Source organism: Delphinus delphis, chromosome 18 (assembly GCF_949987515.2).
Source record: "Delphinus delphis chromosome 18, mDelDel1.2, whole genome shotgun sequence".
Lineage (NCBI taxonomy): Eukaryota > Metazoa > Chordata > Mammalia > Artiodactyla > Delphinidae > Delphinus > Delphinus delphis.
The window spans coordinates 77,832,363-77,855,890 of NC_082700.1; the positions used below are offsets into that span (position 1 = coordinate 77,832,363).

Here is a 23,528-nt window from a genome sequence, read left to right on the forward strand (position 1 = left end):
TCCTGCAGGAAGGACGGTAAGTACTGGCACCAGTGACACTGACGCAAAAGTCACTGCTAGGGGTTAGTTTTCAGTGGCTGGTGAGCCGATGCAGACTGACAGGTGCCGACGGAATAAACACAATCGCACACGTTACGTATATATTATCAGTGTCTCAGGTAAAAATATATATTTAGAAACACGAAGAGCTAGACTTGAAGAGCTACGTTACAGAATGACAATTAAATTGCTCCCAGCTGGAGTGTGGAGGGTGGCGGCCCGATGCCCTGAAGGCTGGTCAGCCCTGCGCCAGCAGCCGGGCCCGGCAACGCTCCCTCAGCCTGGCGATGCTGGCCCTGGACAGGCTCCCAGGCTCCGAGAAGATTTTCTGGAACAGAAAGGGATTAGTTTAGATCCCGCAATGCGTTTCCCCTTCCTGCCCCTGGTAAAGGCTGGGCTGAGGCCCGTTGGTCAGTGAGCGAAGGAAGGTCACCTGTTTCCATCACTTTTTAAAACCGAAAGGATGTTAGTGACAGAATAACTCAACCATCAGCCCAGACACTGCCCGAAGAGTCTGCGGCTTCCCCATGCGGCCAGTCGGCCAGCCGTGGCGCTGGGAATGCACAGCCCCTTTGACCTTCACCCCAGGAGGGCAGGGGCCTGGGGAGCCCGGTGGGGCGGCTGGAGTTTGGAGCAGAGAAGGGTTTACTGCGGGGCCGAGCAAGCAGAATGGGCGGCTTGTGCCCCCAAAAGGCCCAAACTCCCGGAAGGGTTTCAGCAAAGCATTTTCAAGACCAGAGCGGGAGGGGTCCCAGGGTGTGTGATCAGCTCTGCACAGTTCTCTGGTAGACGGTGAGGTCACAGGGTCACATTATCAATCCTCAGGCGCCACAAGGGCTGGGGGCCACACTCCTTGGTGGTTTTAGCATCTGAAAAACTCAGGAAACGTGCGTGAGATACGACTGTCTGGGTACTTCGAGGAGCCACAGCAGAGGAGGTGGGGGAGGGGTCTGCCCCGGGAAGGCCCGCAGGGTCTTGCTTCGTTACACTTGGGTCACGTTTAGTACTTTAAAAATTTTGAATCCAATCCATAAAATGTCTCAGATTCTGAAGTCTGAGGCTCTGAGCTCCTGGAATTAAAATTCGGTAACGTCTTGTCCAATTTTCATTCTTTTGGTGTTTCTTTGTTTTTGTGGTAAAACCCACATATTGGGTTGGCCAAAAAGTGCCTTCGGCTTTTAAGTAAAAATAAAAGACGTTTTTCATTTTCACCAAGAACTTTATTGAACAATGTATTCACCCTTTTGTTCCACTACCTTCTGCCATTTTCCAGGCAACTTCATAATTCCTTCTTCCCCAAACTTTTACCTTTCTGAGCAAAGAACTGTCCCAGGTGCCTCTTACAGGCTTTCAGGGAATTGAATTTTTTTCCATTAAGAGAATTTTGTAAAGACCAAAATAAATGGAAATCCGAAGATGTAACATCTGGTGAATACCGAGGATGAATCAGAACTTACAAACTGTAACAAGCTGTCACAGCTTTCGCCTGGTCATCATAGAAACATGCGGTCTTGCGTTATCCTGATGGAAGATTATGTGCTGTTTTCTGTTGACTAATTCTGGACGCTTTTCATCGAGTGCTGCTTTCAGTTGGTCTCATTGGGAGCAGTACTTGTTGGAATTAATCGTTTGGTTTCCTGGAAGGAGCTCATAATAGAGGACTCCCTTCCAATCCCACTATATACACAGCATCACCTTCTTTGGATGAACACTGGCCTTTCGAGTGGTTGGTGATGGTTCATTTCACTTGCCCCACAATCTCTTCCATTCCACATTATTGTACAGTATCCACTTTTCATCGCCCATCACAATTTGTTTTAAAAACGGAACGTTTTCATTACGTTTCCGTAGAGAATTGCATGTGGAAATATGGTCAGGAAGGGTTTTTTTCGCTTAACTTATGTGGAACCCAAACATCAAAGCAATTAACATAACCAAGCTGGTTCAAATGATTTACGTTTGATTTGGAGATTTTGAGTATGTCTGCTATCTTCCACGTGGTATAACGTTGACTGTTCACAATTAATGTCTCGCTCTGATCGCTATCAACTTCAACTGGTCCACTCGACGGTGGAGCCTCGTCCAGCGAGAAATCTCCAGCGCGAAACTTCTCAAGCCACCTTTGGCGCGTTCCAGCAGCCACAGCGCCTCCTCCACACACGGCACAAATCTCTTTGCATTTGGGTTGCGTTTTTACCTTTATTGAAATAATAAAGCATAATATGCTGAAAATGTTGCTTTTTTCGTTCCATCTTCAATATTAAAATGGTTACACAAAAATTCACCGATTTTGATGTCTTCTTAAAAGGATGCTGATATGACAGCAGTCACAATACAATCTAACAAAATTGTTTTTTTTTAAACATGTCTTTATCGGAGTATAACTGCTTCACAATGCTGCGCTAGCCTCTGTCGCACAACAAAGTGAATCAGCCACGTGCACACACACCCCCACAGCCCCTCCCCCTTGCGTCTCCCTCCCTCCCACCCTCCCTATCCCACCCTCTAGGCGGTCACAAAGCACCGAGCTGATCTCCCTGCGCTATGCGGCTGCTCCCCACCAGCTGTCTGGTTTACATTTGGTAGTGTATATATGTCCATGCCACTCTCTCACTTTGCCCCAGCGTCCCCTCCCCATCCCCCGCCTTGTCCTCAAGTCCATTCTCTCTGTCTACACCTTTATTCCTGCTCTGCCATTAGATTCATCAACACCATTTTTTTTTTTTTAGATTCCATATACATGCGTTAGCGTACGGTATTTGTTTTTCTCTTTCTGACTCACTTCACTCTGTGTGACAGACTCTAGGTGCACCCACCTCACTACAAATATCTCAGTTTCATTCTTTTTATGGCTGAGTAATATTCCATTGTATATATGTGACACATCTTCTTTATCCATTCATCCGTCGATGGACATTTAGGTTGGTTCCATGTCCTGGCTATTGCAAATAGAGCTGCAGTGAACATTGCGGTACATGACTCTTTTTGAATTATGGTTTTCTCAGGGTATATGCCCAGTAGTGGAATTGCTGCATCATATGGTAGTTCTATTTTTAGTTTTTTAAGGACCCTCCATACTGTTCTCCATAGTGACTATATCAATTTACATTCCCACCAACAGTGCAGGAAGGTTCCCTTTTCTCCTCACCCTCTCCAGCATTTACTGTTTCTAGATTTTTTGACGATGGCCATTCTGACTGGTGTGAGGTGATACCTCATTGTAGTTCTGATTTGCATTTCTCTAATAATTAGTGATGTTGAGCATCTTTTCATGTGTCTTTTGACCATCTATACGTCTTCTTTGGTGAAATGTCTATTTAGGTCTTCTGCCCAATTTTTAATTGGGTTGTTTGTTTTTCTGAAATTGAGCTCCATGAGCTGTTTATATATTTTGGAGATTAATCCTTTGTCTGTTGTTTCATTTGCAAATGTTTTCTCCCATTCTGAGGGTTGTCTTTTCGTCTTGTTTATGGTTTCCTTTGCTGTGCAAAAGCTTTTAGTTCAGTCCCATTTGTTTATTTTTGGTTTTATTTTCATTACTCTAGGAGGTGGGTCAAAAAAGATCTTGCTGTGGTTTATATCAGAGAGTGTTTTTCCTATGTTTTCCTCTAAGAGTTTTATAGTGTCTGGTCTTACATTTAGGTCTTTAATCCATTTGAAGTTTATTTTTGTGTATGGTGTTAGGGAGTGTTCTAATTTCATTCTTTTACATGTAGCTGTCCAGTTTTCCCAGCACCACTTATTGAAGAGGCTGTCTTTTCTCCATTGTATGTTCTTGCCTCCTTTGCCGTAAATTAGGTGCCCATATGTGGGTGGGTTTATCTCTGGGCTTTCTATCCTGTACCATTGATCTATATTTCTGTTTTTGTGCCAGTACCATACTGTCTTGATTACTGTAGCTTTGTAGTATAGTCTGAAGTCAGGGAGCCTGATTCCTCCAGCTCCGTTTTTCGTTCTCAAGATTGCTTTGGTAATTCAGGGTCTTTTGTGTTTCCATACGAATTGTAAAATTTTTTGTTCTAATTCTGTAAAGAATGCCATTGGTAATTTGATAGGGACTGCGCTGAATCTGCAGATTGCTTTGGATAGCATAGTCATTTTCACAATATTGATTCTTCCAATCCGAGAACACTGTATATTTCTCCACCTGTTTATGTCATCTTTGATTTCTTTCATCAGTGTTTTATAAAGTTTTCTGAGTACAAATCTTTCGCCTCCTTAGGTAGGTTTATTTCGAGGTATTTTATTCTTTTTGTTGTGATGGTAAATGGGATTGTTTCCTTAATTTCTCTTTCTTATTTTTCATTATTAGTGTATAGGAATGCCAGAGATTTGTGTGCATTAATTTTGTATCCTGCAACCTTACCGAATTCATTGATTAGCTCTAGTAGTTTTCTGGTGGCATCTTTAGGATTCTCTATGTATAGTGTCATGTCATCTGCAAACAGTGACAGTTTTACTTCTTTTCCAATTTGTATTCCTTTTCTTTCTTTCTCTTCTCTAATTGCTGTGGCTAGGACTTCCAAAACTCTGTTGAACAAAATTGTTTTGAATGAAGTTAAAGACAACTAAGTGCTACCGGAGCCATCTTACAGAGAAAACGACGAACCTCTTGGCCCACCAATAATTTACATCCTAGCCACTCCGGGTGTGTGGCTGGGCGGTGTAAGCTATGTTCACATGTTGGGCATCAGATCTCCAGAACCTTCTCATCTTCCCAAACCCAACTCTGTCCCCAGCACCCCGCTTCTGTCTCTATGAATCTGACTCCTCCAGGGGCCTCACATATGTGGAATCAGACAGTTTTTGTCCTTTTGTGACAAATTACCCAGCATAATGTCCTCCAGGTTCATCCACGTGGTAGCAGGTATCAGGACCTTCCTTTTCGAGGCTGGATAAAACCCCGCTGCATGGATGGACCATGTCTTGTTTATCCATGCATCTGTATGGGCATTCAGGTTGTTTCCATGCCTTGGCTACTGTGATGCTGCAGTGAACGTGGGCGGGCTGGGGTCTCTTAGAGACCCTGATTTCATTTCCTTTGGATAAGTGCCCAGTAGTGGGATTGCTGGATCTTATGGTAGTTCTATTTTTAGTCTTTTGAGGACCTCCATACTGTTTTTCACAGTGCCTGCACCAATTTACATTCCCACCAACAATGTATGAATAGGGTTCCCTTTTCTCCACATCCTCACCAACATTTGTTATTTGTGGTCTTTTTGATGATGGCCATTCGGCCAGGTGTGAGGCGATAGCTCACTGTGGTTTTGACTTGCATTTCCCTGATGACGAGCGATACTGAGCATCTTTTCGTGTACCTGTTGGCTACCTGTATGTCTTTTTTGGATAGGATCTACTCAGGCCCTCTGCCCATTTAAAACTTTTTTTAAAACATTTTGGCCACGCTGCACGGCATGTGGGATCTTAGCTCCCTGACCAGGGATCAAACCTGTGCCCCCTGCATTAGAAGCGTGGAGTTTTAAGCACTGGACCGCCAGTGAAGTCCCTCTGCCCATTTTTCTTTTTCTTTTTTAAAAATTTATGGCTGTGTTGGGTCTTCGTTGCGGTGCGTGGGCTTCTCTTGTTGTGGAGCACAAGCTCTAGGTATGCGGGCTTCAGTAGTTGTGGTATGTGGGCTCAGTAGTTGTGGCTCACAGGCTCTAGAGCACAGGCTCAGTAGTTGTGGCGCATGGGCTTAGCTGCTCTGCGGCATGTGGGATCTTCCCAGACCAGGGCTCGGACCTGTGTCCCCTGACCACTGCGCCACCAGAGAAATCCGCTCTGCCCATTTTTAAATGTAATTCCTTGGCTCCTTGTTGTGCTGTGGTCTCTGTGTGTCTGGATGTTGACCCCTTAGCAGCCGTGGTGTGCACAGTCTCTCCTGTTCTGTGAGTTCCGTCTTCACTCTGCTGCTGGTGTCCGTTGCTGCACGGAAGCCCTGATTTTGCTTTTGCCCTTCCTGCGTGGGCTCTTTTCGTTTTGACTCTGCCCGCAGCAGCTCGGAAGCCGGTCGGGGCCGTCGGTGAGCAGACTAAGCAAGGAAGAAACCAGATTTGAGAAGTGGAAGCAGGAAGGGACTCAGACTTGCTTCCAGTAACAGAGAAACTGCTTCACAACGAGGAGGAGAGAAGGCGCCTGGGGGGCGGGGTGGGAGCACCTGGGAGCAAGTTCTGAGCGGGCGATGCCCTGAGAACAGACTCTTCAGATGCGCTCAGCTGTCCTCTTCCCGTTACGTTGCTCTCAGCTGCCAATGAGATCACGGCTTTCATTCTCAAGGAAATTCTAGATGTTCTCACACAGGATTTCAGAGAGGTTTGACCTATGAACTGCAGTTTTGCTGAAATGCATATACAATTTTGTAGCGACCCCTGAGAAAATAAGACCAGGGCCACCTCCCCGGCAGCGTCCCATGATGGCCACACCTGTCGTGGGCAGACACATGTCTTTACGCAGTGGCTTTTCTGCTGTGTGGGGAGACCACCCCGCCAGTCCTCTGCGTCCACTCAGCTCACAGGGCCCAGAACACCTTTGGGCTGGAACACCGGCCACACCCGCCGTGGACACACGTCCGCCCGCAGCCATCACACAAGCAGGCCAGGCGCCCGCACTAACTGAGCACCTACTGCGTGCGGGGCCCTGCTCCACACAGACTCGCACTAACTGAGCACCTACTGCGTGCGGGGCCCTGCTCCACACAGACTCGCACTAACTGAGCACCTACTGCGTGCGGGGCCCTGCTCCACACAGACTCGCACTAACTGAGCACCTACTGCGTGCGGGGGCCTGCTCCACACAGACTCGCACTAACTGAGCACCTACTGCGTGCGGGGCCCTGCTCCACACAGACTCGCACTAACTGAGCACCTACTGCGTGCGGGGCCCTGCTCCACACAGACTCGCACTAACTGAGCACCTACTGCGTGCAGGGCCCTGCTCCACACAGACTCGCACTAACTGAGCACCTACTGCGTGCGGGGTCCCTGCTCCACAGACAGACTCACACCACCTCGGAAGCATCAGCCCGAGCCCAAGGGCCGGACGCCGGAGTTGCACTGTCTGACTCTATTTGCGCCAAAGTCCAGGAGGCCGAGCCACGGGGACAGAGCAGGGCATTAGCTGGGGCTGGGGCGCCCTTTGGGGAGAAGAAAACGCCCGGGCCCAGGGACGCAGCTGCACCACCGCTGAGTGGAAGGCACTGAAGAGCTCTGAAATCTCCAGGTAAAGGGTGAATTGTACCGGGGCCTTCACTCACTGAAACCAAACACCTAACAGCCCTAGGCTGCGGGACCTCCTCGCCGGGGCCTCCACTCACTGAAACCAAACACCTAACAGCCCTAGGCTGCGGGACCTCCTCGCCAGGGCCTCGTACCCTGGGGGGTGGGGGAGGGGGCACGCCATCAGTGCAGCTGTTTCAAACTGGAAGCTGAAGAACACGACGGGCCGGGCGTCTGGGTCAGCGCTCCCCCCTCCCAGGGTCACTCCAGGCCTGGGCTTCGCCCCCGATCCCAGTGTCCCAGTGTCCCTGTAAACCCCGCCCCCCTGGGCCTGCGGAACGCAGCATCCACTTCGTTCACTCAGGTGATCTGAGCTGTCCACACAGCCTGCGCCAGGCCCGGGACCCAGCGGGGAGGGACAGACAGGCATGACCCCACCAAGGCCGGAGAGAAGTCAACAGGCGTAGGGCTGAACAGAAATGGGGGGCCCAGTGTAGACCGGGTCATCGGGAAAGCCTGGGATGGGGGCGGTCACCTCCCAGGCCCGGGAGAAACCAAGGTGTGGATGTGACGGGGCTCCCTGGGGGGCCCCAGGTGGCACCCGGCCCCACCCCTGGGCTGACGGCGCAGGAGGGGAGCAAGGGTGACCACCCTGGGTCTGCTGGGCACCCCGGGCTCCAGGAGAAGCTGGCCTGGAAGGGCTGGAGCCCCTCCCTGGGCTGCTTAGGGGGGAGGGCCGGGCAGCCCGCGCAGGGAGGCGGCAGGGCGCTGACACCCACCCGCATGAAGGTGTGGCATTCGGTCACGAAGCTCCCTCTGGTGATGTCCTTGAACTTCTCGCAGATGTCGGGGACGCTGGTAGCTTCCAAGATCAAGGCCTGATGTTCCTTGATGAGGGTCAGTGCCACCCGGAAGATGATCTTAGAGCCCTCGTTGAACAGACAATCCCAGATGCGAAGCACGGTCTGCAGAGGCAGAGACAGCGGGTCAGCGCGTGGCCGCCTAGTCGGCCCCAGTCCGAGCCAGGCGCCCTCACCTCCACGGGCAGGACGTCCACAAACAGGCAGATGAACCAGCGCGACACGACCAGGGTCCACAGCAGGCCGTGACTGTCCATCAGGGCCGCCACCGCCGGCAGCTTGGTCCTTACCAGCTCCCCGAGGACCTCCTGGTCCGTCTTCAGGCCCAGCATCGAGGGGCTGTAGTAATCTGCACGGGGACAGGGGAGAAGCGGGGACGTGGACCCCACAAACCACAGCCCCTGACACCCGTGACCCTCGTTCCCCCTTAGCCATGAGGGGGGCCACGCCCAGCGACCCTTTCCAGAGGGTGACCCAGGGCAAGGTCCCAGCCACAGGGATGCAGGAACTCCTGGGAGCAATGCACAGAGTGGGGCCCCAGGTCCCAGCACTCTGGACAGCAGTGCCCCGCTGGGCATCCGTCACAACCTGATGGGAAGCAGGGACGTTTGCAACCCAAGATCAGGCAGCCAACAGTGGGGGCAACCAAGTGTCCGCTGACGGACGGGAAAACCGAACGTGTGAGTGTCCTGGCACCCCCCCCAGAGTGTCCTGGGCACCCCCCCACACTCTTGTGTCACGTGTCCTATTTTCCTCTCATGGAGAAGATGCAGGTGAACGTTACAGGAGAGCATCAGACAGACCAATGCTTCCAACTGCGTGACTGTCTTTTGAATGGACACTTTCTTGCCAAGGAATTTTCTAGCTTAATGTCGTGTATTATAATACATGACAGCTTAAACTTTGCTGTAAAAACAGGAATAAAATAAAATAATAAAACAGGGGGTCTTTCCTGGTGGCGCAGAGGTTAAGAATCCACCTGCCAAGGCAGGGGACACGGGTTCGAGCCCTGCCCGGGAAGATCCCACATGCTGTGGAGCAACTAAGCCCGTGTGTCACAACTATTGAGCCTGCACTCTACAGCCCGTGAGCCACAACTACTGAGCCCACGTGCCACAACTACTGAGCCTGTGCTCTAGAGCCCATGAGCCACAACTACTGAGCCCACATGCCACAACTACTGAGCCTGTGCTCTAGAGCCCGCGAGCCACAACTACTGAGCCCGCAGGCCACACTACTGAAGCCCACGTGCCCAGAGCCCGTGCTTCACAACAAGAGAAGCCACAGCAATGAGAAGCCCGCGCACCGCAACGAAGAGTAGCCCCTGCTCGCCGCAACTAGAGAAAAGCCCACGCGCAGCAACGAAAACCCAACACAGCCAAAAATAAATAAATAAAATAAATAATTTTAAAAAATAATAAAATAGGAAAACTTGGTACGCGTTCTGTGCCCGCTGCCACACACAGTTTGGTCATTCACCACAGCAAAGGGAAAGACGTTCTTGTTAATTAAGTATTTGGGTTAAAATAGAATCATTATGAGTATCGACACGACATCAGTCACACCACCGATTTTCAGAGCGCGGGCACACACTAAACCACGCTCAGTACTAAAGACCCCAGAAATCAGTTACTAGAAGCCTGTTCAGTTATAAGTACCTGGCACTGAAGCTTCCTTCCCTCCCATACCCTCCTCTCACTTCTGTTCCTAAACCCTAGGGCCGCTGGCTGTCCTGTCCTCTCAACTAGCAGCGCTCTGGCTCTGGTCCCGGGGGCAAGGGGCAGGCTCCGCTTCCCGTCCTGCAGGTGCTGAGCCGTCTCAGGAGAGCGCGGCAGAGACAGCGGATTTGCGGAGCCGTGAGCACAGCACGGCCTCGTTCTCGGTTACAGACAGGCTTAGGGCAGCTCCCAAAATAGTCAAGGTCACACCCCACACCCGCCACAGGCCTGAGCCTTCTCCCCGAAGCCAGGCCTTCTCCCGGGGTCGCCTCACTTTGCAAACAGCCCAACGGCTGTGTCAGCACGTGGAGAGGGGAGCGCTGCTGCAGGGGCAGGTGGGCCCGGGGGGCCCGGGTACTGTCGCCCCCACAATGAGCCCTGCCTGCCCTTGTCTGGGCCACGCCTTCTGGCTTCAGCAGGGCTGCTCCCGGGAGGGGCAATCGTCGCCCGGCTCCCCTGTGTCTCAAGGGGAAACGGGTCAGACCAGCTCTCAGGACGCAAGCGTGTTCGTTCGTAAGTGGGCTGACTCATCACCAATGTGACATCCCAAGCTGGCCCAGCCCATCCCACCCCCCGTCCCTTCTCTGCAGGCTCGGCAGTCTGAGGGCAGATAGGGTAGGGGTTCCCCCGAGGAAGAGACCCAGACATAACTATCTTGACGTAAAAGAAGCCATTTTCGGTCTGGGCCATCCTGTGATCTAAGCCCGGCCACGATGCCCTGTCCTTGCAGAAGGATGGGCCTATTTCCATTGTAGTTTAGTTGACTGAACCTAATAATCATCAGAAATGACACTTTATGGCCTTAAAATAAGCCTGTGCGACGCACCACCCCGGGGGCCACTGTTGCGTTTCTGTTCCTCTAGGTCGGCCCTTACGGCCTCTGTTGATCTCGGTCCCGCTGCTGTGTCGCCACCAGGCTTCCCCAAACCCCCGAAGAGCCCCTGGGATCGGTCACGGTGGAACGTTCATCAAAATGCAGCCTCTGGCCTAACTGAGCAAACGGCGACCACGGAGCCGTGCTGGCGTTTTGTCTGGAAGCCTGTCCATCTTCTCCCCGACAGCTGTTCAGGCTCCGTCCTCCGTCCCCGCGGGCGGCATCCCCCCAGCCCTTGCTAACAGCGGCACAGGCCCGAGGAGAGGGCCCCTCTTCACGGCACCGCCCAGGCTCACCTCCCGGGGGCCCAGAGCTGTGGATCTGAGCCCAGGCCTCCGTGCTGCCGTCCGTGAAGGGGACTCGGTGGTTGGCATGTGTGGTGTGGCTGCTCCACGGACCAGACGAGAGCGGATGCAGGCGAGCCTGGAGCCTGGACGGGCCCCGGCCGCCCTCGCATCCGAACACGCAGCCTCCAGGACGGGCGGCTGCTCTCCCGGGTGGTCCTGGGGGAGGCGGGCACAGCAGACAAGACCACCAGGGCTCGTCGCGTGGGCAGCCGGAGCCCGTCCACAGTCACCAGGACTTTGCCAGCGGCTGGACCAAGCACCACCATCGCGGCTGTGGGGGGTCACATCTGCCCAAGTCCTCTCCCACCCCAGACGGCTCCGGCCACTTCTTGTCCCAAAGGGACCCTACTCTGCAGCTCACCGTCTACGCGGCGCATCACAGAAACCGGTGGTGGTTTATTCACTACAACAATTAACATTCAGTAATAAACAGAAAAGTAGAAATGCACGAGAGGAATGATCTTCACCTCGAAAGCAGTAGCCACAACAGCTGACGGTCACTGCGCCCATGGCCATTCACGAGCCCAGCAATGAAGGCTACAGAAGCCCGGCCGCTCGCCGGCCTGCTCACTACGGCCGCGACAGTCCCCACGGTCCAGACGCCAGCGGCGCAGACCCAGACGAGGAGCTCAGAGCCCGCTCGGCCACGTCCGGGCCCCGAGACGCATCGCCGCCTGCTGGGACCTGCATCTATCGCGCTCCTATCTCAACTCAACTGCAAGAAGGTTTTCGACCTCGACTCTCAGACAGTTCCTTCCGTTTCGTCACGTCTTGACTTGTCAGTGACATCGTCTCGGCAACACCAGAAAGCGACAGTTCCACTCTTACCGCGAGGACTCAACGTACCCGGGAGTATTCTGCCAACAAGGGCGTCCAACAGCCAAAAGGACTCCTCTTCACTCCTTGTCACCAGAATCAGATAGCCCGCTAGAAAGTTCATTCCCTGAAATTAGACAAAAGAACCAAAGGAACTCACTGAGGTCGGGACCACCCGCAGACTCTGTAATCGCCCGGCTAACGGCTAACTTTCCGTGTCCCTGGCTCTTCCCTAAAGCTTGCCTGGTTCTGGAACGACCCTTCAGTGGAGCTACGGCGTCTGAGGCTCTGCCGTCTAGCGACACGTGTAGCTGGGCCCATGACTCCTGACTTAGAGCAGGCCAGGGCCTCGTGTGCATTAAACTATTGGGGGGAAACTACACCAGTGACCACACTTCCTAAGAGCGGTAAGGCGCGTGGTCTGACGCTCGGGGACGTTGAAGTGGAATCTCGTGATAGAGCCCATTTGGGGAAATTCAGGGTGCACAGCGCCAAGGGGGCAGACGCTGCCATGTACACACAGTTCAGGACCCTCAGCCGCCGCCAGGGGCGGGCGGACCCGGAAGGTAGCAGCGGTGGCTGAGCGCCGAGTCAGCGCCCCTCCTGCCAGACTGGGTTTCGGGTGACTTCCACTTTCTTCTTTGCTGCTTCTCTACAACTTCTAAAATAAGCACGTATTTCTCTAGCAATAAGGGGAAAATCCAGCTCTCGTCAACCAACAAGTTGAATTTGGACCCAGACACACCCCCCACAGAGGCTACGGGTCACCAGCGAGACAGCCATGGAGAAGCCAGCTCCCCGACCCCCGGACCTCGGACTCCTGCCTGCGGGGCTGAGAGACGACCGACTCCTGTCCTGTGCGCCTCTCAGCCGGCGGCACGATGTCACGGCACCCACGGGAAGCTCATACGTGTGTGTGTGTGTGTGTGTGTGTGTGTGTGTACACACATGCGTGTATTTCCATCAGGCTCATGTTTAAAATTGTGTGGGTTATTTTTTAACCCTATTTTTAAGACCCACAAGAACAGCAGCTAGAATAATCTAAGGACAGTTTCTCAGCTGCCCTGTCTCTCCCACTCCTGAAGGCCAGCTCCTGCCCCAGGACAGGACGTTAAGGGCAGTCGTAACAAGTGACAGCGACAGGGATTACCTCGGAAGAACAGATCTGCCCAGCTGCGTCTTTCCCGCATGTACCCGCTGCGGAACAGCGGCCTGAAAACAACCTGGGGATCACACCGGCCGCTCTGTGAACGGCGTCCTCACGTGTCTTTGCTGCTGGTCTTTTCAAAGCTCCTGCCTCACTCCTTCCCGCGACCCCCCGTCCCCCCGGAGCCGAGGCCACACCACGTGCCGTCCACATGGGACACGAGCTGCCGGGGCCGCCCCGAGTAGGCATCCGTGTCCCCTGCCCCCGGCCCGGCGCTCGTGGTCCCAGCCCTGGAGCCACCGGGGGCCGTAGGTGCTACCGCCCAGGGCCTGTCTTCCTCTCGGGGACGCTTTGGCCTGGCCTCCGGCTCGGGGGGCAGAGGCCTCACACGCAGGGACAGGAGCCCCCAGCCGCAGCCCCTGGCCCCTGCCCACACCCGCCGGGACCCGGCAGCCTCCGGAGTGCACGGCGGGAGGGCGCGGTCCCTTCGCCTCCCGACCCAGCTCCCCTCGCTTTCCAGGCCGTGAACACTGTCCCTTCGATGCTCCAGAAGGAGAGTCTCCAGGGAGGAATGAGAACTGATTCCTGCCACCTGACGGGCAGCTCCGCGCAGCAGGAAGCACGACCCCTGTCACCTCCTACTGCCGGCTGATCCGGCTTCTGGAAACAGCCTCAAAGGGCCGGCCCACCTCACGCGTGCACGCTCAGACACACACACACGTGCCCAGCATCTGCACCAGGACGAGAGGATACTGGTCACCGCAGCCCGTGTTCACTCAGCTGCTTCCCCTTCCCCCCGCCCCGTCTCCGTGGCTGGCACTGCTGGGAGACGGTGAAGTCCCAGCCTGTGTCGGGGAGGGCCTGGCAGCCCAGGACCAGGCTGACGTCCCTGCCGGGGCTGCGGGCGCCGGGGGCTCACCTGGCAGTAGCCCACGCCACGGTTGTGGTGCCCGTAGGCCAGCAGCACGTTGTACAGGGTCCTCTGCAAGCAGGGGTCCGAGCCCTTCCGGAACCGCACGTTGTCAGGGAAGGTCCTGTTCATGTCTGTGAGGAAATCCGCGGCGCAGGCCGCTCAGGGCTGGGGACAGAGACGGCTCTGCGACGGACCCGGACCCTTCCTGACCTCCACCATCAGCCGGCCTCGGGGGCGCAGAGGCGGCCCCCCGGGGCCCCTGTCCCGCGGCAGCCCGGCCCGGGGACACAGGTGGGCACAGCAGCCCTTCCTCTGGAGTCAGCAAGGACGACAGAGCGGGATCCTTGGATAAGGCCGGGCTGCTCGGGCCCTGGCGGTTCCTGCCATCCCCACGCCCCCCGCTTAGCCGGGGATGAGGTGGGGTGACAGGTGAACAGGTTACATAAAACTTCGGAGAATTTTCCCAGTTCTGAAGACTGAACACATAAGGAGGCAGGACACCCTGAGATTCCCGTTTAGAGAGAAACAGACAAAAGGGAAAACTGAGCCCGAGATAAGCTCATCGCTGCCGGCTTCTGTCTGCAGGACAGTCCGGCCGCCTCTTGCTGCTGCTTGGCCCCCCTCCCCGCCCGGGCCGGACGCCTGCCTTAAGGAGCTGCGATCCTGTGAAGCGAGGACGCGGGCAGAGCAAGGAGGGCGGGGGTCAACTAACAACCGCTGGCCCTGCTTGGATCAGAGCAATGGTGTCCACGTGACAGCGGGACTCTCGGACACAGCTGACGGCTGGAGGCCTCCCCACTGCTGCAGGAATTCTGCCCCCGGGCTCTGGCCCAGGCCTGGTCTCTGCCCACGAAAACCAGCTCTGAGCTGAACAGCACACTGCCTGCCTCGAAGCACGTAAATTTTCATTGTATGTTTTTTACAAAGAAGAGTTTTTTCCTGGAATTCTGAACCTTCCAAAAACTGGCATCCACCACAGGGAATTGTGTGCTTTTCACTAATTCAGACTCGAGTGATCAGTGCTCGTGGCCACGTAACGTCTTCTATGATGAGACGTTTCTCCGTGTTTTGAAATCTCTCTACGCCTACCCCACTGCCATGCTGGAGGCAGACGCAGCGGGACGTTTGGTCTGCACTTCCGTGGCACGAAGCACCCGCTCTACTGTCCCTATAAAACGACTGATCCAGACCCTTCAAAAGTAGACCTAGAATCGTCACAGGACCCAGCAATTCCACTTCTGCGCATGTACCCAAAACACGGAAAGCAGGGTCTCAAAGAATCACTTGCACACCCCCGTTCGTGCAGCATAACTCACAGTGGCCAGAGGGGGGAAGCAGACCAAGTGCCCGTGGACAGATGATGGGTAAACATAGCGCAGTCTCTACACATAACAGAACGTTGTTCAGCCTCAGAAAGGAAGGGAATCCCGACACATGCTCAACATGGGTGAACCTTGAGGCCAAACCTCGAGGCCATCACGCTCAGTGAAATAAGCCGGACGCAAAAGGACAAATACTGTTGTCATTCCAGCCATATGAAGTCCCTAGAGGCGTCAATAGAGACAGAGAGTGGACGGTGGGAGGCGGGGGAGGGGATGGGGAGTTAGTGTTTAATGGGGACAGAGGTTCAGTTTGGAAAGACAGAAAGGTCAATTTTATGTATCAAAAACTCTGCACTAAATAGATCCTTTAAAATTCATTTTTCAAACAAACAGCCACATTCTACCTTATTTAACACGATCGGCCTTCGCTTGGACCTGAGGTCTCTTCCCGCCCTGAATCAGCACGTCTGGCCCTGCGGAGGGACCCCCGCACGTGCGCCCGCAGGGCCATGGCAGCGTCTGTTCTGAGCCCTTTGGCCGGGGTTTGCCGTGGCATCAGGGTGCAGCCAGCAGGCTCAGCGCCCCAGTGCCCCCCACCCCGTCTCCAGCTCTCACGCTGGGGACACACCACTTTCTCAACGTTACAAGTCAGTCCAACCTGACATTTACAGTAATCAAATTTTTTAAATGAAGTATTTGTGTTTAAATCTGTAGTTCTCAAAAGCTGTTACGGCCAGAGAGGCAGGTGTATTTCCTAAAAATCTAATTATTCAATCCAGGTTAAACATTTCTTTGAGTACGTTGAACTCTGAAGAGCCTGGACACTCAGAGTATGACATAAAGAGAGGTCTCTGGTGTGTGGCTTCCTGCACGCGCGCAGCTGTGTCTGCGAGTCCGCGGGGGTCACCCAGCCCACGTCCCTCCTGTACTGACTGCTAGCTCAGCGGCCTCGCGTTCCTGGAGGGATTCTTCTCAGAAATGTGGTCTTTCTGGCACCATTTTCCTTACCACCTAGCTAGACACACAAATATTTCCTGAGCCGGTTCAAATCACTCTCCTCCCCTCGTGAATGCCTGAGTTTTGATTTTCCTTTCAGAAAACTGAAATCAGCTTTAACCACGTAACTTTCCTCATCAACATCACAGCATCACCGGGTGCTAACAGTCTCCTTCTGGGGGTGGCGCCCAGCCCCCATATCCCAGGGGACGGACCCCGTGCGTCACCTGTCCTGATGGCCTCCTCCAGGCTGTCATCCTTCTCTCCCTGGAGGAGATGGAGGTAGTAGCCGGGGTTCTGGTCCATCTGGGCCTGGGCTCCGCTCACCCCCATCCAGACGCGGGCCCGGTGCTCCAGCGGGACGCCCTTCCGGATGTAGCGCTTCACTGAAACGGAGGGAAGGGGCAGCTTTACCCAGACCGCTGGGCGCTTCCCGAGGCCAGAAACCACAGAGCTTGCTTCTGGCTCTCGCCGAAATCATTCAATCAGACATAAAAAAAGGTGCAAGGCTTCCCTGGTGGCGCAGTGGTTGGGAGTCTGCCTGACAATGCAGGGGACACGGGTTCGTGCCCCGGTCCGGGAGGATCCCACATGCCGCGGAGCGGCTGGGCCCGTGAGCCATGGCCGCTGAGCCTGCGCGTCCGGAGCCTGTGCTCCGCAACGGGAGAGGCCACAACAGTGAGAGGCGCACGTACCGCAAAAAAAAAAAAAAAAAAAAAGGTGCAAAACTTCACGCACCTCCACCAAATCGATACATGCGCTCGTTACAGAATTCCGTTCTCCGTCCCCAGGCTAAGCACAGTCCGGAGGCTGCAGCAGCCCTGGTACCTCTAGCTCGCTGTCAGCACAAGAATACGCGCTGTGAGGGTCACCTCCGTTCCCCACCCTGCCCGCTCCTCGGCCTGTGCCGGACGCTGAGGCACCAGCCGTATTTAACAGAAAAAGATCATAGGCTACGGTCAAGAAAAGCAGCATCGCTAAAATCTTGTCACTCAAACTGACGGTCACCTGTACGGGAGCATCTGAAAAGAGGCTTCCCGGAGGCCATGCCTCGAGCACTGCCTGCTCCTGGGAGGGCGTGTGGGACAGCAAACGCACGGCAAACGTGTGCAGAAGGATGCGGGATGACGAGGGATGCCCAGAGGGAGGAAAGGACAGATTTTAACACCATCCGCCAAAGGCAAAGAAAACTCGAGAAACGCTTTGCCAGTTTAGAAGCATGTTGTAGGATCGCGTCTGGGCCAGAACGTCCTTGGCCAGCGTGGCTTGGTCTGGTCATTCTGTTATGGGGACGTGACGTTTTGAAGTCTACCCTCCAACTTAGTATGATTTACAGGAGCCCTCAGGGGTCAGCGTGACCAGCCGCACCCAGAGTGAATTAATCCTCTTCACGCAACAGCAAGGGGACGGACAGGTCAGGCCTAACTTGGGAAGGGGCCATTCCCACTGAGACGGAGCAAAAGGAAAGGACACGCAGAAATCAACAGTAACTCCACGTATGAACAGCAAACCGCTGAAATAAAAACACTGAGACAGTATCACTTACGACAGCACCAAAAATGAAAGGAGAAATATTTAGGTATAAATCTAACAACACATCTGCAAAGAGACATCAAAGAACTACATAGACGGAGAGAGACGCCAACACACCTTCAGGGCCCCTCCCGCTGCCCTGTAGCTGCCGCCACACCCACCCAGGCCTCTGCCGACGTCCAGGCCTGCAGGTCCGCTGCCCAGGATCGCGCAGGAGGGGCTCCTGAAGGCGACCGACTGTTCTGAACCTCACCTGCGGCGGGGATTACCTAACTGCATTTGTCTACACTCACAGACCTGTACGCCAAGAAGAGCGAATGTCACTGCAAAGTTTTTAAAATTAATATAAAGTATAAAAAGGAAAGTGCACACTGGTTAAACGCCTCACACTGCCTCACCAGCCCCAACCTTGAGCAGGCCTCAGTCTCTTAACCTGTGAAATGGGAACAAAGCACAGCCCAGTGCCTGAAACACAGTCAGGACTCGGGGCTCTCGGCTGCCTTAAGAGCAGTAACAACACCCAGAAGTTTCAGAGAATAAAGGCTTCTGTTATTTTCGTTGTTTGTTATCTGAATTTACTAAGTTTCTTTGGAAGAGAAAGAAAACGGTTTTCCCATCCTCAGAGACTGACGCTTCCCCAAGGGCAGGGCTAACCCATGCGTCCTCCTGGCCATTTGGAGAAGTGTAAAATATATGGTAAAAGCCGCAAAGAATTAACTCCCAGCCGTCTGCCCCTAAAAAGTTAAGCAGATTCCCAGGTCTTTTATATTTGTCTTTAAAATATGTTTTGCAACTTCATTCTCATTTAGATGGTGCTAATACCCTAGCCCACCAGGCAGGAGACACAGAAGAAGCAAACGGGACGGAGCTTTTCCCTCACCAAGTGCCTTTACACCAAGGCGGAAAGGAACGTAAAGGCAGTTTCCAGGTCGAGCACTGAGAGCAAGCGATCTCAGGCTCCCGGTGGATACTCGCCACAGACAAAGAAAAAGAAGAAGAAAAAGAAAAGCTTCATCGTATCCATAGCTGGCGTCCTCAAGCAGGGTGAGTTTCAGCTGTCATCTGAAGACTTGCTGGATGCCAGGATTCGTGGGTAATCGTGTGACTGGAGACAAGACCGAAGTCCTCTCAAAAAAAGAGAACGAACACAGTAGGACCCAAAAAGCCAGAAACGGTGAAGGCACGAGAGCAAAGGTGGTCTTCGGGCGTGCTTGCTGGTGTCAGGGGCAGGGCTCCAAACGCGGCTGCCTGGCTCTGACCGCACAAGCTGGGTCCCACAGCCCTCACACGGCCTCCCCTCCCTGGGATGCCACACCCCCGACGGCACCACGGCCAGCCCGGAACGTCTGGCAGGAAAAAACTGGATGTCCATTTCCTGGATCACACGTCCACTGCTGTCTATGCCGACTGCCCCTCCCTCGGAGCCCTGTGGGTGCTGCAGCCTCCCCGGCCGTCACACCCGGAAGCCACACCAGCTCCAGTGGCAACGCCCTGGCCCACAGAACCCTGCGAGCCCACATGCCTCTCGCTGGATTTCCTGAAAGAACTTCAGGTCACTATGCTCTCCGCTTCAGCTCGACGGTGACCCCATCCCCAGGCCAAAGGCTCACCAGGGATCAAGTATATTTGCTCCTAAACCTGTACGCCAAGTATACTCGCTGCCATGATCAGACAGTTTAACGAAGGTTGCATATATTTTTTAAAAATTAAAGCAAAAGGGCTTCCCTGGTGGCGCAGTGGTTGAGAGTCCGCCTGCCGATGCAGGGGACACGGGTTCGTGCCCCGGTCCGGGAGGATCCCACATGCCGCGGAGCGGCTGGGCCTGTGAGCCATGGCCGCTGAGCCTGCGCGTCCGGAGCCTGTGCTCCGCAACAGGAGAGGCCACAACGGTGAGAGGCCCACATAACGCAAAAAAAAAAAAAAAAAAAAAAAAAAAAAAAAAAAAAATTAAAGCAGAAAAATAATTGTTACTTCAATAAAAGCAAGTTAAATTTTCAGAAAAAGTTGATAAGTGCTCCAAAAGGCAAAAGCAAAAACAAAACAAAACCTTTAAATCAGACCACCTCAAAAGTCGAGGAAAAGACTAGAGATCTGGAAGGATTCTGCACTCAGAGTGCTGTTACTCCCGATCCACCTGGAAAAAAAGACCCCGACACTGCAAAATAGATACAACGCGTTAAGTACGGCTCCGGCAGGAAAGATACAGAATTGGTGGACCCTCCCTGTTCAAAGAAAAGATGACAGGATAGAATCAAATGACAAAATCAAAGAGGAATAAACATGCACGTGTGTTTCAGATAAAAACAAAGGCTCATGCGCACATGTACATCTTGCCATGATTCTCTGCGTTAACTGACCTGTGGGTCAGCTGGACCCCTGGGTCTAGGTTGGTCCTGCATTAAAAAGCAAACAACAGCCCGAGAGTGCGCCCTGTTCCTGGGGGGACGTGGGACAGTCGCCAGCGGTCACCTCTACGGGAGACTGGGGCCTGGGCAGCAGAGAAACTGAATTCAATTCACATCTTTTAGTGTGATTACGATGTTTTCCCATGTGCAAAAATTAAATTTATTTTTATATATTTGTGTGTAACGTTTAAAAACAAATCAAAAGGGAAAAAATGAAGCCGAGGTCTGCTGGAAACACGTTAACACCAGCAGCAACGCAGGGATGGACCTCGGCGTACAATCATGCAGGATATTAGCTTCGGGGTCTGGAAAGCAAGAAGGGTCAACCTTTGAGGTCCCTTCAGGCTGATGATTATATGAAACACTAGTTTACCCATGTTTTTACTAAACACTGCCCACCAGTAACAGCCTTGAGGAGGGAGGGCCTGGTTGAGGGTGAAGCCCAGGGTGAGGCCGAGGTCCAGGTCCACCTGCCTCCACCCCACCCCCCCGTATTAATCCCACAAGTATTTCACAAGCATCTCCTGCATACTGGGGCCCCTCTGGGGGCCCCTTTAAAGGCAAAAATTGACCTGTCACCCCCTTGCTTAAACACTGACTTCTCTCTGCCTGGTGGTGCAACGTGTGCCCACCTGTGACCTGGTGCAGGGCCCCTGTTCCACCGCCGGGCCCTCCTCACCACACCCCTAATACTCTGGTCACAACTCAGTACCTGGTGGCTGGGACCCCCACCCTCACCCCTTAATTGTCATTAATGTCCCAGGTCAGGAAGCCCCAGCAGCCCCTCTGCCCCACATACTTGAGTTTCCTTAGCTCCCCGGGGCACATCCCCGTCCACCCCTCACCACCTGCCCGCAGGTACCCACGGTCTACCCTCTATCCACAGCGCGAGGAACACTGCAGGCAAACACTCCATTCATTCACTCAACAAACACTGAAGCAATCATCCATTCAAGCCAGCCGGCAGGGAGGGGTCTTTGATCCCAGCAGGGGAAACAAAGGATAAAATAAGCAGGACCCACACCGCATAAGACAGGGAGGAACAGAAAACAGGCAAAGAAAGGACAGGAAGTGTGGGGCTGTGAGGTGAGACGGGAAAGCCTCCTGGAGGTGGCAATCCAATCCAGACCTGAAGGAGGCGAGGGCACAGCCTGGGGCTGGGGAAGAACCCCAAGGAGAGCAGGGGAAGAGGTGGGGGGGTGCAGGAAGGACCCCGCTTTCACTCTGCGGGGGTCAGGGAGAGCTCTGCCCAGAACCGCGCAAGGGCACAGCCCTGGCCACTCTCATTTGGAGGAGCAGGAAATCCACCTTCTTCTGGAAAGAAGGCCATGGTCTCCATCCATCTCAAAGGACAAGCAGGCCTCATGCCGGAGGGAAGAAAGGAGGGCCTGCACCTTGACCGTGCAGCGCCCTCACCTGCGAGCCTGCGCGGGATACGAGCCGGGCTCGCGGCAGCCTTCCCCCCGAGATCCGAGACCCGAAGGAACCCCAAGCCCTGACCCCCCTGGCGCGCCCGTCACCCGTCGGTCGGGTCACTTGTTGCGCGCCTGGAGGATCAGGCTCCGAACTCACGTGTCACACTCTTCTGGACACCAGCGCCTCCCTTTAGCAGTCTGGACCATTTTATGGCTCTTCTGGTGAGTATCGTCAGATAGGTGGAAAAAAATTCTTCATAAGCTGCATAATCAAAGTCCTCAGGCCTTTCAAACCCGTACGGATCGATCCTATGACACAAAAAGACCCAGAGTAAAGTTCCGCGCGCACGTGGAACGTGGGACCTGCGGCGCCCGGCGCCCGGGGCCCCCCGTGGGGGGCGCGTGTTCCGCCCCACCCTCCCGGGTGCAGGAAGGGGCGGCGGGCCGAGCGCGGGCGCGTGCGCAGCGCAGGGGCCGCCCAGGGGCGCGCAGGCGCCGGGCACCACCGCGCCCGCCGGCTCCACGCCACCGGCACTCGCGCCCGCTACCCCGGGCTGGGCCAGGAGCGCCCGGGCCTCGTGCGCCTACCTGGGGACGCGGTCCCGCGCCGCCTGCGCGCGCCCCGCAGACTCCATGCCGAAAGGGGCGGGAGGGGGCGCCCGGGCCGCGGGGCCGGGGGTGCCAAGTCCACCTCCCGGGACTCGGGGCGCCTCCGGTCTTTCCGCCGGGCCGCGGGCGCCGGGAGGCGGGGCTGGCGGTGGGGGAGGGGCGGGGAAGGAGGGCGGGGGGGAGGAATGGGAATGTCAGGGGAGGGCGGGGGCGCGGCTGGCGCGGGAGGGACAGGGCGGGGCCCGAAGGGATGAGGGGGCGGGAGGGGCTGCACCTGCTCCTGCGCCAGAAGCAGCTGGAGCCCGGAGCCTGGGAGGGAGGAGGCCGGGAGGAGCCCGAGGCCGGGAGGGAGGAGGCACGGGATGGGGGATGGTGGACCGGGGGCGGGATGGGGAGACCGGGGTGGGTGGGATTTGCGGCACCTGGGGCGGGACTGGGGACTCAACCTGGCAAGGCTGGCCGGACAGGTGCGGCGGGTACCACCCCTCATCCCCCACCCCCTGGCCTTTCGGGCCTGGAGCAAAGGTTGGAGGAGATCAATCCAGTTTGGAGTCTTCTGACAGCACTCCAAACCTCAGTGACCCGCAGGTCCAAAGGCCGGCGTTCTGACCTATGACTGCTATTTTAATGTTCTTTTTGCAGAAAAAGGTCGTCTTATTTTTTACTTGGTCTTTTTCAACCTACACTTAAGACCTGAGAGCAACACATAAACAAGTGGATTTTTTTTAATTTATTTTTTTGGCTGTGTTGGGTCTTTGTTGCTGCGCGCGGGCTTTCTCTAGTTGCTGTGAGCGGGCGCGGAGCACGGGCTTCAGTAGTTGTGATTCGCGGGCTCAGTAGTTGTGGCTTGCAGGCTCTAGAGCGCAGGCTCAGCAGTTGTGGCGCACGGGCTTAGTTGCTCTGCAGCATGTGGGATCTTCCCGGGCCGGGGATCGAACCCGCGTCCCCTGCATTGGCAGGTGGATTCTTAACCACTGCGCCACCAGAGAAGCCCCAAGTAAGTGGATCTTCATCCCTGCAGCCCCACCCCCAGGGAGATCTGCCCTGTCCCTCCCCGCCTCCCCAAACCAGACTAGGGGAGGAGGTCCAGCCCCTCCACAGACACCTGCCTCCAACCCTGTCCCTGGGCCAAGCCCTGCCGGGACCACAATGTCCAAAGAGCTGGCTGGCTGGGGCTCCTCCAGCCCAGTTGATGGATGGTGGGCTGGGCCCTGCAGAATTGCCATCTGGGGTGACCTGGGGTTAACAGCCCACACGTCTGCTCTGCTCCCCAAAGGGGCTCCCTCCTCCCACTGCCTCTTCCCACTTCTGCGCACATCT

At 54.9% G+C, this 23,528-nt stretch overlaps 1 protein-coding gene across 3 annotated transcripts; it reads right to left on the bottom strand.

Annotated features, from left to right (window-relative positions):
- Positions 1 to 65: 65 nt before the first annotated feature.
- Positions 66 to 22,347, bottom strand: GRTP1 (growth hormone regulated TBC protein 1). Of its 3 annotated transcripts, XM_059995881.1 has the most exons (9): positions 22,188 to 22,347; positions 21,757 to 21,908; positions 16,474 to 16,632; positions 13,935 to 14,059; positions 11,899 to 11,995; positions 8,290 to 8,462; positions 8,033 to 8,218; positions 1,997 to 2,236; positions 81 to 367 (listed from the first exon to the last, which is right to left on the bottom strand). In XM_059995881.1, exons 1-9 carry the CDS (start codon positions 22,232 to 22,234, stop codon positions 278 to 280), a joined length of 1,269 nt encoding a protein of 422 aa, XP_059851864.1. In that variant the 5' UTR covers positions 22,235 to 22,347; the 3' UTR covers positions 81 to 277. The 3 variants fall into 3 exon arrangements, with proteins under 3 accessions (XP_059851865.1, XP_059851864.1, XP_059851866.1); XM_059995883.1 differs by lacking the exon at positions 1,997 to 2,236 and having other exon boundaries at positions 107 to 367; XM_059995882.1 differs by lacking the exons at positions 11,899 to 11,995; positions 13,935 to 14,059 and having other exon boundaries at positions 66 to 367.
- Between the last annotated feature and the right edge of the window lie 1,181 nt (positions 22,348 to 23,528).